The sequence below is a fragment of the Ambystoma mexicanum genome, chromosome 9 (assembly GCF_040938575.1).
Source record: "Ambystoma mexicanum isolate Mex_15411 chromosome 9, UKY_AmexF1_1, whole genome shotgun sequence".
NCBI lineage: Eukaryota > Metazoa > Chordata > Amphibia > Caudata > Ambystomatidae > Ambystoma > Ambystoma mexicanum.
Genome location: NC_090931.1, coordinates 1,280,308,887 through 1,280,323,779, shown reverse-complemented (window position 1 = coordinate 1,280,323,779; position 14,893 = coordinate 1,280,308,887). Strand labels below are relative to the sequence as shown.

The 14,893-nt window shown below is 46.3% G+C and overlaps 1 protein-coding gene across 1 annotated transcript in view; it reads right to left on the bottom strand.

The window, feature by feature from the left end:
* ESYT3 (extended synaptotagmin 3) overlaps positions 1–14,893 on the bottom strand; it is a 392,268-nt gene that overhangs the window by 160,096 nt on the left and 217,279 nt on the right. The window contains exon 5 of the mRNA XM_069616612.1: positions 3,083–3,152. Within this exon, the coding sequence (XP_069472713.1) occupies positions 3,083–3,152 (70 nt within the window). The remainder of the gene's footprint in view (positions 1–3,082; positions 3,153–14,893) is intronic.

Below are 14,893 nucleotides of genomic sequence, written 5' to 3'. Positions count from 1 at the left end.
GATTCGTCACGTGACCGCGACGAAGTCCGCCTCCTCCAGGAAGCCAAACAATGTCCAGCAAGAGCTCTGCTCGCAATGCTGGGAGGGCAAAAGGTGCTGCAGTCGAGGTAAGTAAGCAGTCAGCAGGGCACTCCTTCCAAGTAAATGAAACACAGTGAGTCTTCCAGTTACTATATGGCTAATGGACACCTAACGGGGTTTGAACCGGGTAAATGTATGAGTTTGGGATGATATTTAAAGGCTCAGCCATGTCCACATGACTACCAATGACCTGCCAGATCCTGCACAAAGGATTAGTAGAATTATGGCTCCCAGTTTTTAGATTTGAACACAGTAATACAATCTGTATTTATTGCTAATAGCGGAACATCAGGTGTCTTGATTAGCTCTTCAGGTTGTTTATGCTTTGCAGGCCAATGGCTCTGCAAAGTAGTACAATAGAGACGTTAAAAAAAGTGACCCATTTCCCCTTGACACTGTTGAAAAGGTTACAGCAGTGTTACGCACATCAGCAAAAGGAGCCGCTTTAAGGTCAAACGGCATATAAATGCACATAAATACTAATAAAATGACTAAAATATAAATAAATACAGACGGAAATGTTGAAAAAATAAATTCCATAAAACCGGCAGCCTGAATTATAATCAACAATGATTGGTAGACCACTTCAAATGAGATCATTGGTTGGGAGGCTCGAACCCACAGATTCAGCGGCTGTTTGCTTGCCATTCAGTGTGGACAAAGAATGCCCATGTCGGCATGAGGATTTCTAATAAATGACAGCGTCAGCTGCATCTCTGGGATTTTTGGGGTCTAAAGTAGTTGAAATGTGTATATGACATGGATGTGTTTTCCGGGTGGGGAAAGACGACGATCTCTCTCAAATTCAATCCTTGAGGGCATACAGTTGGCAGTGAAGAATATGAAACTTAGTATTTCTTGTCTGATTAGAGTTTCCAGGGCTTCCGACAGATTTTTCAATACAGCCCATTTTAACATTGGCAGCAATTTACGATTTGGTGACATGAATTCGATCCATAACAACAATCATACGTCTAATGTGATATTCTTGCCATGCCAAACTGGAGATCCGAATAAGGTCATCTGGTGAGGATTGCAGCTGGAAGGCCAGGGTACCACACTGTTTAATGAAACGTGCCTTTTGATGCACGTTCCTGTAAGGCCATCAACCACAGGAAAACAGAAGGAGCCACGGGGCAGGAAAGCGGCAGAGGGCGGGTGCCTTTGGGAAACTCTCCAGAACCTATTCCTCCAGTTTTATGTATGTGTAGAGCTCAAAGGAGAAGTGTAAAGAATGAATGCATTCATCCCTTCATTCTTCTAGCACTCGCGTTCTGATATTTTAATATCACTATATACTAGGGGTAGTTCGCCAGTTTATAAGCACTCTAGATTAGGGTAAAACAAACTGAACCAAAGTCACTATGAGAGCACGATAAAGTCTTGTATCCAGGTCAACAGCAGTGTGGACACTGGGATTAATGAGGGACTTTTGGTTCCACAGACATCAACATAGTCCTAGACCCTTTCTCCAGCATTAGCAGCACTTCCATTTTAAGTGTGGCTACACATTGCATGTTGGCAATGTTCTATTCTAACATGTTTCGATCAATCTGGGACCTATGCTCAGTCAGTCACAAGTGCAGAAAAGTGAGAAGAGGACTGGAGGCCGCGTTTCAGACTCTCTCAGGGCAGGGGCACCACGTCGAGCCAGTATTACTGGGACTAGTGCTTGGTGGGCCAATGGACACCGAAAAGAAGGTGTGCAGCCGCAGGTGCAGGTAGTGCACCGGGGCAAACTGGGTGGCACCAATGACCAACACCTACTACAAGGCAAGCAATTAGAAAAATGGTGAATGGGTAAACTAGAAAAGAACATGAAAGTGAGAGGAAGAGTATTTACAAAGGAAAAGCATGACAGCCTATCAGACATGTACCCCAACAATACTGAAACAAATATATGAGCTTTGCAGTCCGCGTCTGACCGCTCGGGGCGCCCACTTACTGTACGGACTGGGGTGCAACAGCAGGGACTCCATTGCGGATTTCTGCTCAATGTTGAAGCGCATCCATAAACAGCATTCACTGAGGGCAGAGCAAGGGTGTAACTTCGAGTGGCCCTGCGGCGATCGAACAGCTACATGCATCCGTACAAGAAGAGTAGAGCTGGGATTGGAATAGGATGACAAACACACAAGTGGCGGTTGCCATGCGCGCCCCTTCTGGTTTGTTGCTGTCCTGAGCCCCAGACAGAGAATGGCAACTTGAGACGCAATGGGGGGCACAGCAATCGCCAGTCGCAATGCGGCCTTGTGATCTCGGGCACAATCATTTAACCTGCGCTCTTGTATGCTACGTTACGTGCTTCACTTGACATATTAAAATTACAAAGGGGGTGGCCGGCCCACCTTAAAATGAACGAAATTGGAAAGAAGCGCCCGACCTACCCCTTTCAAGCCCTTTTCTCTGTTACTGTTTTTTTTAAAGCTATAATTAAAACTATAATTTAATGAGAGCCAGCCAATAAACTAGTTGTATGCCAAACCACAATAGTGTATGTGCAAGAAGGCGTGAAGCTGAGAAGTGAAAGGAATGTTCGCTGATATATCCTTGCCCAGTGCCTAGGCGAGGCTCCCTGTATCCTCTCTGCCTCTCTCACCCGGGGGATGCCTGTGCCCGCCACTGCCAGGCACGGAAACTAGGAGAAGCCCAGCACGGTTGTTGAAGATGGAAACATGCCACGCGATTTGTGAGTGTAGAAGAGACTCCGCACCACAGGCTCTGCTCTACGGGCGAGTTCATGACCCTCGTTAATAAACCTATCATGGCTTAGGCCACTAACAGCCGCAATAGCCAGCAAGAGGAGAATGCGAGTCTAACTTATAACAGTGCCTAAAAACAGGAGCGATCTGGCAAGCACTATACCAATGTGTGCAATTATTATATGATCCTGTCTTCTGAGCAAGCCATGCAGACCTGTTCTGCCAGTCAAACAATAGAACATTAAGGCCTCGGTATTGGGTGGTCCAGTATATGGAGCACGAGTGTCTTTTCTGCTCACCTGCATCCCTTTGACTCCTGCTTTGCACAGTTTCTTCACTTCCACGTTTATCTCACAGTTCCCCACATAGCTGCAAGAAAGAAAGGAAACCACATGAGGGTGTGGCAGCAGTTTAGCAGAATGAGCATGCCCCCCAAACCCTTCAGCAGGCTCTCTCGTAAACCCTGCCCCCCCTCCACCCCCCAAGATTCTACTGTGGCAGCAGTGCTCGAGCCCTTGGCCAATGCAGGCACACACCAGGTTTTCAAACTCTACAAAGCCTAAGGGAGTAGTGGCTTACCTGTAACTCAATTTCTCCAGTGCTGGTATCTTACATGAATTCACATGTGCCTGCCGGCCGCCCCTGCTGGCAAGCCGTGGGTCGGGTTTTCCTCTACTTTGGGAGGTAAAATCTGAAGGGAAGATGCGGGGGCAGGGCTATTTATACTAGTCGTCCTATTGGTGCAGCCCGTCGATAGGACACTTAGTGTCGAAGTTTTCCATAGGAAAAAGCTATGTTCAAGTTACCGAGGTTTTTCCAGCCTGATGACGGGAAATATCCACAGCATGTGAATCCATGGATGATCGAATGCTAGAGAAACTCTTACTACTACTTTCTTCCTCCATTCAAAGTTCAGGGATCCACCCCTCTCCCCTCCACGAGTTGTCCAGTTTGGCCTATGTGAATCTCCTTCAACTATTCCTTCCTGCTCCAAAGGCTGGATTTGGTTCAGAAGGCCACTGTCAGGCTTCTCGCCGGGGCCAGAAGGCACAATCATATAACAATCATATAACACACTAACACACACACTAACACACACACACACACACACACACACACACACACCCTCCACACACACAGCCATTCAAAGCCTTGGGCACAGCAGAGACCTCCCATTCTTTCAATGACAGCGTCCCATTTCCGGTGCAGTACCATTCCCCAGAGGCCATATGCCTTCAGTACTCTACCTCCCCTTCCTTGTCAGCAGGCGCATCTTAAGCACTTTTGGGGCCCTGGGAATGGACATCTTTGGGTGCCCCCTCCACCAAACCAAAGGAATTAAGGGATCAAGAATACTGGTCACCCCCGACCCGTTGCGCTCACAACCTATTGGTTGTTATGATCTCGTACCATAATAAGCATGTTTACTCCATTTAAGTCCCCCAGCCCTCTCCATTCTTCCTCTAATCAGAATGATAAACAAGTAGTATTTGAAGACCAACATTAGCAGTCTACAAAGGGGTTACTGTTCCAGTACATACAGGATACTTTTTTATCAATAACAATCAGGAAGGTAGATGTAGTATTAATGCAGGACTGTATGTAAAAGGTACATGTAACAGACAAAGAACTCACATTAGCTGCCTCACAGAAAGCAAAAATGCTCATGCATGGATGGAGACCAATTGGAAGGAATAACGCTACACATACGTATCATGGATAGTGGATGCAGATTAGAAGCTACCATGAAGGTGCCTTTATCCTGACCGACTGAGATTAGAAGTGGGATATGGTTTTCAAATAGTGTTGCTACTAGATATCATAGGAAGAAATGCCTCTGGTCTGCGATATAAATATGCTCACTATTAACACGGTGAAACCATGAATACGGCTTTTATGAAGATCATACCATGAGAAGGAACTCACTCGGAAGGGCTGACAATTTTGAAAGGTTTAGGGACTGGCAATATTGAGAGGTTAGGCAGTACAAGATTAAATGACATGCCCAGGATCACACATTGGTTAAGGGGTGAAGCTGGGCTTTGTGCCAACTCTGCATTTGAACACTTTGTTTTCCAGTTCATACAGTGAACTAAAACAATCACATTTTATTAAAAAACAGACCTGGAAAGTACACAATTAGCAAACATGACAATTTTTAAACAAACTATTATAGATGGTGTTATGCAAAATGGGAATGATTCTAGCTTCATTCTCTTCATCAACAATGGACGTTTATAAGAACCAGCATACCAATCGATGTGATTTAACAAATTTAATCTGGGTTTGTCTTTTGTATTTTAAAGCTTTAAATACTTCCAAAACAATGGCTTGTGACATTTTCATTTATAAACGTGCATAAAAACCTTTGACTTTTACCAAAAAGCAAACCGTTTTTTGTGTCAAACAAGCAGACCTTAAAATATGCTTGCCTGAGGCCTGCAACACATGGTCCGCTCTCTTCTGTCTACAAACCCTTCCACCCAAATGGCCTACATGAGAAGAAAGATCAAGTAATGGGCTAAATGATACCAGCAGAATGCAAGAAGGCAAACCTCACAGAAGACCGCACAATAATGTAAGCTATATTAGATGATTTGACCAGGATCACTGCATCGACTGCTGGAAAATCCAGGATAGAATCATGAATGGTGTGGTTCCTTAGTCTTGAATTTGGATCCTTATTCAACTCTTGGACTAACAGTTTATGCCATTGTTGGAAGTGATTGCATTGGTTTCACAACACCCCATCTGAACAAACCAATTTCTAGACCTTCACCATACGGATAATATGTTCGTTTTTTTATAGCAACCCCTATCTGGTGCAGGTACATTGCTGATAATAGCAGATATTGCTCTGCAAAACCAAGTGCATGTGCAGGCGGGTTTATGAACTTTAGACATAGGAAAGGCTCAGTCAGCCTTGCTCGAATGTGATATTCTAATTTTGCATATGAACACATATCTCAGCAATGGGTGCTTCACACACTGGGCTAACTTTTGAACCACTGCCGCACTCAAATCAATATGCATTTTACCATTGCACATGATCAACATAATTCCCAGTTGTGCCGTAAGGAACACACAAACTATGTATGCCACACTGAACACAGAAAGCAATACATGATGAATTGATCAAGGCAGAATGCACTTGCCCAAACAGAAAGGCAATGGGTTTAGAGCCCCATAAAATATCCTATTTAAGACTGGTGAACAATGAAATCTTACTTCTTCAGATCACCTAGCCTTGTGGGGGCCCTGAGCAAGTGCCCCTTTTGCACTCCCATAAAAACGTCTCTGCTTGTCAGTCAAAATGTGTGCTCAATTTAAAATGAGTAAGAGTGGGCCCGTGGTTAAGACTTCACTCTTCAGTCAGCGCGATGAGGGCCCTTGCTGCCCCTGCACCCACTCATCAGCAGAGAGACCAACAATGGCATGGAGAGGCTTCAGCCTCGCCCAATATATCACATCACTTTACTCTACTCCCCTTTGGGAAAAGCGAGACATCCACCCGAACTGACCCTTGGCACTTCTGTACCGCTACCGAAGCTCACTTGAATGAGGAACTAGTCAAGGTAGGAAGGGCAAGGCCAAGAACACTGCAGCTGCTGGGAGGGCGCCTAAACACATGATTCTTAGAACGTGTAAAGCTGGTCATCTCTGCAAGTAATAGCATAGTCATTTAACTCCAAGTACTATTTTGTTTTCACGGTTGCACAGACTGCGGTATTCCAAAGGGCCTTCCATCCCACAGCGCTTTGAAGCCATAGCAAAGGCAGTAGGTGCAATACAAATGTCAGATAACAAAACTGTATACGATACAAGCAAACCTTGCAATCCTTAGCCCAGACCCTCGAACTGCCAACTGAATGGTAATCCCACGTGGCTGGGGTGAAGTAGAACGAGTCCTCAAGCACCAGGCAGCGTGCAAATGTTCTCCAAAGAAATCCTCCAGCAGGAGCAAATTCTTTACGTCGCCGCACAACAAATAGAGCGTTTCCCATTTCATTTTGATGTGGGTACCGAAAGGAAACGTAGCTTCCCACTTACCACGGCAAGGGCAAATGGTCACCAGCTGTGCAGAATCTATCACCTACTTGGGGCCATGGTCACAGACTGTAAGCGAATAACTAATGTTGCCCCGTGAGAAAGCTAGAGTAAAACTGGAGACCAAACAATACTTCACTTGCAGCAGAGGTAAGGGCAGGGTAGATTGGCACTAATACTTTGTTGTTGAATTTTGGCACTAAATGTTATCAACACACGTATGGATTGGTATCTAGCATGAAGCGCACCAACGATTACAAAAGAAGAAAGGTTCCAAGTGGCCTCTGTGAAAAACAGCCGGTGCTTTGTAGCATTAGCACGGGAAGTGCCAGGCATCCAGCATGTCCAGTCAATCCCAGATGTAGAGGTCATGCACTTCTGCCTAAGGGCAAAGAGCACACACAAATCGCTTCCAGGGGACTGTGCTTTGCCAGCCAGTGAAGGTTCAGTCAGAGTAATAGCCCTAGGAAAATAATCAAGCATCAACTATACAAAAAAATGCTGATTTATATGAAAGAAAACCCCACAATGAATGAAGGTGAAATAATAGCCACCAAGCAATAACCCAGCGTAATAGCACTTCACTTGAACACGCGTGGTTCCAAAGATGGCGATGTACAGTTCAAAGTTCAAGTTACACACAGAGCTCTACAACATGCGCACAACACATTCATCCAAAAATCCTAATTAAAAGAAAATAGCTATTTCCGGGAGAATTGCTCGGCGTAACGCGTTTGTCTTGAAAGCAAAACAATGCAAAGGAACACAGTTTCGAATCCCAGTCCCATGCTTAGAGACTGGCCTCTGGTATTAAGCGCGTTATAAAAGATGCATTCATTTCTCACTAGTCAAAGGCTCTTTGAGGTGCGCCCATTGCGACTTTGTTGCCGCAAAGTGCACTTCCAATATAAAGAAAGACAATTGGACGAGGCAGAGTTTCAAAAACGATCATTGCAGCTTGTGCCGAGGCGGTGCAACAGAAACACGGGCACAGGTTGGAAAACGTCACTGGCATGCTTTGAGCAACCCTTGCGCAGCAGAAGGTGCGACGAGGCGACATGGGAGAGGCCGAGGGAGGACACGGGTTCCCGAGTCTTGGGGAACGCTGCAGTTAAAGACACCAGACAAGAGCGCAAAGGTTCCGCCAGAGAAAGTGCTCACGAGGAATGCCCGGCAAAATGACTCCCACGTGCCCAATTAAACGCACACGTTACTTCCTGGCAGCTGGAGCACATTAGTCTAAGACCACGTGCCTCCGGCTGTGTAAAACCCACACATCTCGGATGCCAAGGTCTACCGTAACTATTTCCCACCAGGGGAAAAGGAAACTGCTGCATTACAGCAATGGAACCCCGCCACCACAAAAACAGAGTACAGAGTGCTTGCTGCCACGGATGCCAATACTAGAGATAGGCAACCCTGCCCAGAGACGCAGGGTCGGCGAGACCGCTCGGCCCGCCCCAGAGATCCATGGGCAGGGCTGGCTCATTCCAATCCCGGCTGCTCGAACTCCTGATTGCTTCTGCGGTCTGGCCTGTACCTCTCGACAGCCACCTACCAGAATAACAAAACAAAAATCCTCCATCCTCATACTCCATCTCCATGCTTTAGGCTTCTCCCAATCATCTCCCGGAGGGGATTTATCCAAGCCACCTCAGATTTGCCTCATAATCCGCTCACTTACAAGAGGGGCAGACCATGTGAAAAGGAGCCATTAACTGCAGGGGAGTTGCTAGGTCTGGAAAAGACCCGGGGCTATGCTGATGTCGGAACTGTTGGGACTGGGGGCTAGCTAGTCTTTTGGCTGTAGCTCCTGAGATTCTATCCGGGGCTACAACCAAAAGATCAGGGGCTATAGCCCCCTTAGCCCCCCCCTAGCAACGCCCCTGATTAACTGTCTCGTCTTACTCGTCACGTGATATCATTTTGAGGTTATACCAAGAAACCTTTAGGAGGGCTGCAATCATACCCACTAACACTAGGAGAATTTGCGTGCAGCACACATGGCCTTTATTAGTGAACATTGGCCATTGATCATTATGGTACAATTCTTGGCAACTGAAAGACCTCACCTCGCATCAAAGCATCAGCGGCAGAAAGCGTAAGTGAGAACCCTATATAGCTGAAAACGGCCTCGTCCCAGCATGGCAAGTGTGTACGAGAGGCAGTCCATTCCTTTCTGCCCGAGAGGCTTCCACTCCACAGAGCCGGGGCAATATTATATCCAGTGTCTCATAGCCCTTCTTAGAAGAGTCCAAATCAAACTGCTGAACATATAGACGCGACAGGCCTCACATATCTTTTAGCCACTCAAACGTGATAAGCACATGATCGATTTCCTAAATACTTCAGGAGCCTCAAGATGGATCAAGGCCATCTCCCAGACTCAAAGACCATGAAGGTCTTACAATTCAAGAGTCGCTGCACAGGGACAGACCTGAAACCAACAGCAATACCTCTGGCAGAGCTCCCCCAATTGTCGACCAGATGCAAGGGCCAAATAATTGCCACCTTTTCCATGGGTCATGAGGTGTAGACCCTACAGCACCTTTACAAGAGCAAATGCCGAGGAGGGAGATGCAATTTCCTTGCATGATTAATATAAAAACTATTTCCTCAAGCTGCTTACCCATCAACATCAACTCTCTCCCAAGTATGGATAAAGTGTCAAAAGTCTGGCCGTGGGTCCTTGTATGTCCACGGCTAACCGCTTCCCAAATCACTCACACACAAATTCCAAGAGCAAGAGCTGCACATGGTGTGTTAAACCATGGTCAGTGATGAGTCTATACGCGGTGACGCGGTGAGCGGGATGCCTCCAACCCTGCACAGCTGCGGCAGCAGCTTTATCCGACACAGCCATCCTCTGCACCCCTACCAAGCGCTTCAGGTGGCCCAATCTAGAGAGTGAACAGGGGATAGAACTTTATATGATTGCATTCCCAGTAGTCAGGATTCATAGTTCTACAGTAAGACTCCAGCCTCCCAGTGTAGTCTTCATTTATTTCCTCCTTCACCTGCAAGAGATTCGGGAGATTAGCCTTGCTCGGGTCATGTTAATAGGAACCCACGAGGCAACATATCCTTTTTCCTTTCCAGTTGCTTTCCCCCTCCATAGACTTGAATACCGTTATCCCCCTCATAAAGGCCTTCAGTGAGCTCCCAAGTTTCATTTGGCCACGGATCCCTGTTGTACTTATGCAACCAATGAGCTAGGACAAAATGGTGCTGGTGCGCAGCCATTTTGGACACTCACTTCAATCACTGTGATGAAATTTTCGTGGGCTCAGTAAGTAAACGTGCATTTCTGCAGCAGAAGCAAGGTCACATAATGTCAACTGAACTAATTGCAGAGAATAGTTGTTGTATTGTCCGTTGAAGGACGAGCCAGAAAGGGAGTCGGAGCGCTCTGCAGGTGCAGTGATAAATGGTACTGGGATCGAAGGCAAGGAAGGGAAGCTGGGTTTTTCCACTTCTAGCTGGATTTTGCCACTCTGTGCTCCTTATGCTTGTGGTCTGCTCTTCGGCCGAGGGCAGTCATAACCAAGAGGGGTGGGGACTCCCCCATAAAGAGAAGAGGTATTCCTCTTGGAAAGGCAGTTAGTAAATAAAAGGCCTATAACGAGCCATTTTCTTTTCTAATAACTACTGGTCTAGTTGTGATTTCTTGCTCATCTGAATCCAATAACTCATTTTGTTAGGGCCTAGGGGGACGTAGGTTCGAGGCCCCTCCATGTGGCCAAGCAAAAGCAAAACAATCCCCTAGTCATTTCTATGTATTCATCAGTGTCTTTCCATTAGGAGTCTGAACGCAAAACTAACCGATAGTTATAGGTTCATAGGTTATGTTACGCAAATACCAGCTGCAGCTCCTTGCAGTAGCCCAAAATTCTGTAGTTCGACTGATTTTTTCTTGACCTTGGAAGTGACTGGTTTCAGAATCCTGTAGGAGGCTTCACTGGTTGCTGATTCACCAGTGTATTAGGTTTAAGTTACTCTGTCTGGTTTTTAAATGTCTGCAGGATTTGGCATCACCATATCTAGCTTCAAAGATTAAGATCTACAATCCTACAAGACCATGATGGTCTTCAAATTAAGATGGTTCCACCCTCAAAATTCATCCATTGTGAAGAAAGAAGGATCTCAACAGGTTCCCCTCTGGCCTGAAATGAGCTGCTGGTCCACCTACAGAAGATTGAATCACTAGGCCTGTTCGGAAAAAAAAAAACCAGCTTAAAACATATCTGAGTAAAATGTAACATGAATAGCTCCACTATATACTATCTATTTATTGGTCAAATCTGCACCTAGAAGTGGCTTGCCGCTTGGTTCCTTTGGGATTTGCGCTATATAAATCTAAAAATCAAATAAAAATCAGATTTATAGTGCACCCAAGGGCAGTCTCCAGGTGCTTATGTGACTGCAAGAAAGAGGACAGGGTTGGTTAGTGAGGGAAGAATAATAGGATAGGTTCAGAACCAGGAGAAACTGGCGCCTGTGTGTGTTTGCTTGCAGATGGTAGGTTGCGTGCACTGGCTGGTATCCGTACGGGAATGGTCCAATGCCTGGGATGTTTTCTCTGTGGCGGTTTGTTGTGTTGGGTGTGTCTGTGCCTTTTATCTGCAGATTGCTAGTACTTAGGGTTGTGCGCACTGGCTTGTTGTATCCGTATGGGCAAGTTCCAATGCTTGGGATGTTTATATGCGACTGTTATGGTCGGGGGTGTATGTGTGTTTTATGTGTAGATTGGTAGGTGTTTAGGTTGTGTGCACTGGGTTGTTTTGTCCGTATGGGTAAGGTCCAGTGTCCTGGTATATTTTAAGTGTGTGTTGGGTATGTGTTTAGGGTATAGGTTGGCTAGCCCAATTGGGCGTGTATAGGGTTTGGGTGGTGTATTTGAGGAAGTGGAAGAAGGGTGGTTAGCGCTTTGGCTGCTCGCTAAGTTCTTCTGTGTGGCTAATCGACACTGTCCTATCTGTTGTGAGAAATGGCTAATCTCCACAATTCTATCTAAATGTGACACCTGGCTAACGTCAAAAATATCATCTAGGTGTGACGCATGGTTAATCTTCTCAATTCTATCTGAATGGGACCCGTGGCTAATCTTCACAATTCTATCCGAGTGTGAGGCATAGTTAATCCTCACTATTTTATCTAGGAGTGACACATGGTTAAACTTTACAATTCTATCTAGGTGTGACGCATGGTTGAATTTCACAATTATATCTAATTGTTTATATGTAACCTCGACAGGTCAGCCACTCTTTGCCAACGCTCAGAGCGGGTGTACTGGGTGGGCATGATACACTAGTGCAGTCTAGAACCCTGTGGTGATTATATAAGGCATGCACACAAACACGTATGCACAGCGTAAGCAATTGGTTATAGGTTAATGGAAATGTAAACCTAGCCACGATTGTGGAGTGTTCAGGGTTCTGTCGAGTAAGTTAACAGGCAGCTGGCACACGCAGCCCTTCCTTTGCACTTTCTGCCATGCCACAACAGAGGCATCCTTTTGTGACCTACCTGTTATGTAGCTGTTTGCACACAAAAGAAAACACATTCAGGAGCGATTATTTTGGAATAAAAAGGTGCCAGGGGCAGCTGTGGAACGACTTGTAACGTGTCACACACAAGAACGCCTCACAGCGCATGGAGGAACAGTGTGGGGGCAGGGGGAAGGGTCAGAATTCTAGCTTAACCGTAGTCGCATGTAATGTAATTGGTTATTCATAACGTGCTTAATACCCAAAGGTTTCTAAGCGCGGACCCGGGGATTGAACCCGTGTTGCACCGCGTCGTCTTACTTCCAAGGTGAGCGCGTTGCTCGTGAGCTGTCCTCCCGAGATGCATTGCTGGAGACCTAAAAGCATAACATAAGGCACTACATAAGCTTTTCAGATAGATCAGTGAACATTTAACGAGGCATCAGCAACTTTATTTCTTTGTAACAACGCGTCCATGTTGCATTCCTGACAAACAGAAAACGGCGGAAGGTCAAAATGTGACTTGGCACCAACAGATGTCTTCTTTCTAAAGCAGGAAATGTCCAACTAAAGCGAGGGCCGCATCACTCCAGGCGGAGTCAGAAAGTAGCTCGGCGCGGCATGCAAGCTAAGGGTGGACTAGTGGCAGAACTGGACACACCACTACTAGCACCAGCCGGTGAGGGTGGGCGAACACATACAAGAACAGACCTGCCACCTGTGACACACCAATCCAAAACAGTGCTTTTCTTAGTTGTCAAATCTTTTACCTTTAAAAGTGTAACTCGAGTTTCTCATGACTGGTTTCCTTAGATGAGAAAATATGTTATGAAAGTCCAGCACTCTTTATAAACCTTTACTGTAGGAATATGAAATTCTAGTTCGCTGGACAGGTCAAAGATGGCAGGAGTTTAAAAATAATAAATAAATGAGATGGCCCAGCAACAATGCGCCTTTGTCATCGCATGTATGCAAAACCATAACCCATCGTGGAGTCACCTGGCCCGGCATATGACACACGAGATTCAGACTGCAGCCTCGGGTGACAGCAGGGCTGGGGAGCAGGTGTAAGTGGATCTAGGTCACCTGGCCTAAGTCCTGCCCACCTGGTGCCTTTCTGGTTGCCGCTCCTTTTCACCACTTAGCAAGCCCTGCACAACTGGTGCCTTCCTGGTTGCCGCTCCTTTTCACCACTTAGCAAGCCACGCCGTATCTGGTGCCTTCCTCGTTGCCGCTCTTTTTCACCACTTAGCATGCCCCGCCCACCTGGTGTCTTCCTGGTTGCCGCTCCTGGGCAGTCAAAGAAAAGGGCAATTCCTGTTTGGACCTGTTCGGACCAGGAGGATCCAGCGTCTGACCCCCTGCTAAGACAGCAGGTAAGCATGCACCAACGTGTGTTTTCACCCTCTGTCCCCACAGGCCATCCCCACCCTCTCTGGTCCCCCCGTGTTGTTCCCTTGTGCCCCCCCTTCCTGCACACAGTAGTCTGTCCTGATATATTCTGGTTTCACCATCACCGTTTTGTGGCCAATGCTGGATTTTACTTTTAAGGACTTCATTGATTCACGGTGCATCAGCCTTTCTCTCATGCTGGACTTCCTTTGCATCTTGTACTCATGGTGGCCCTGAATCATGCTGTTCCCATCTTCATCTTGTATCCATACTTGCAACATTATGTGTTACTACTGACTTCTGCAATTGTATTCGCTCTCCCCTCTTGCTTCTCCACTCTTTTTGACTGCTTACTCTCTATTCTCTCCTCTCCTCCTCCCCTTACATTCTTCTATTCACTTACTCTATCAGAATTGTCCCTGGACCTAGTATGATAGCAACCTCGTCCGTCGCTCCCCCATCCCCTTACTGTCCCCCCCCCCCCCACCATCCAGCACTATCTGAAACGTTGTCAGGCCTAGTACGATGGTCGCTTGTTTTGTTCCTCCCCTCCCTTTCTGCACCCATCTGCCTCATCTTTTGTTTTCATCTGGCTCTACCAGAAATGTCGTCAGGCCTAGTACGGTAGTCGCCTGTCTGTTTCCATTTCCTTCACACTCTTGTCAGGCCGAGTACGATAGTTAATTTCATATCCTTACTGTTCATGGACTGTAAGAATGTCGCTGTATTTTCCCTTGTTCCCTCCCTTGCCTTGAAGCGCTTTGAAACACATTGTGTATAGGTGCTATTTAAATAAACTATCATATCATTATCATGTGGTGAGGCCCGGGGCAAAACATTTGGTGAGACACCCTTACAATATTTTGCTCTGGCCCAGCGGCGGCACCTACACAAACAGGATACTTGAGAAATCTCTCCTTGAGTTTGTGTGCAGGATCCCAAACATGGTTCATTACTACAACTATAAATCAACTACAGCAAAGTTAGATTTCTCTAATGAAGAAAGGTTTATGCCAGACTAACTTTTGTATCATATGCATAAATATATATAGGATGGCATGAGCTCTCGCTCTGCCACCTCCAACTCTCTATGAGTCAGTCACTTTTCCAAGCAAAGATTTGGGGGCAGATCTCTTTCTTCGGCTGGGGCCTCACTTCAGAAACAGCCTCCCTGCCTCTCTGAAA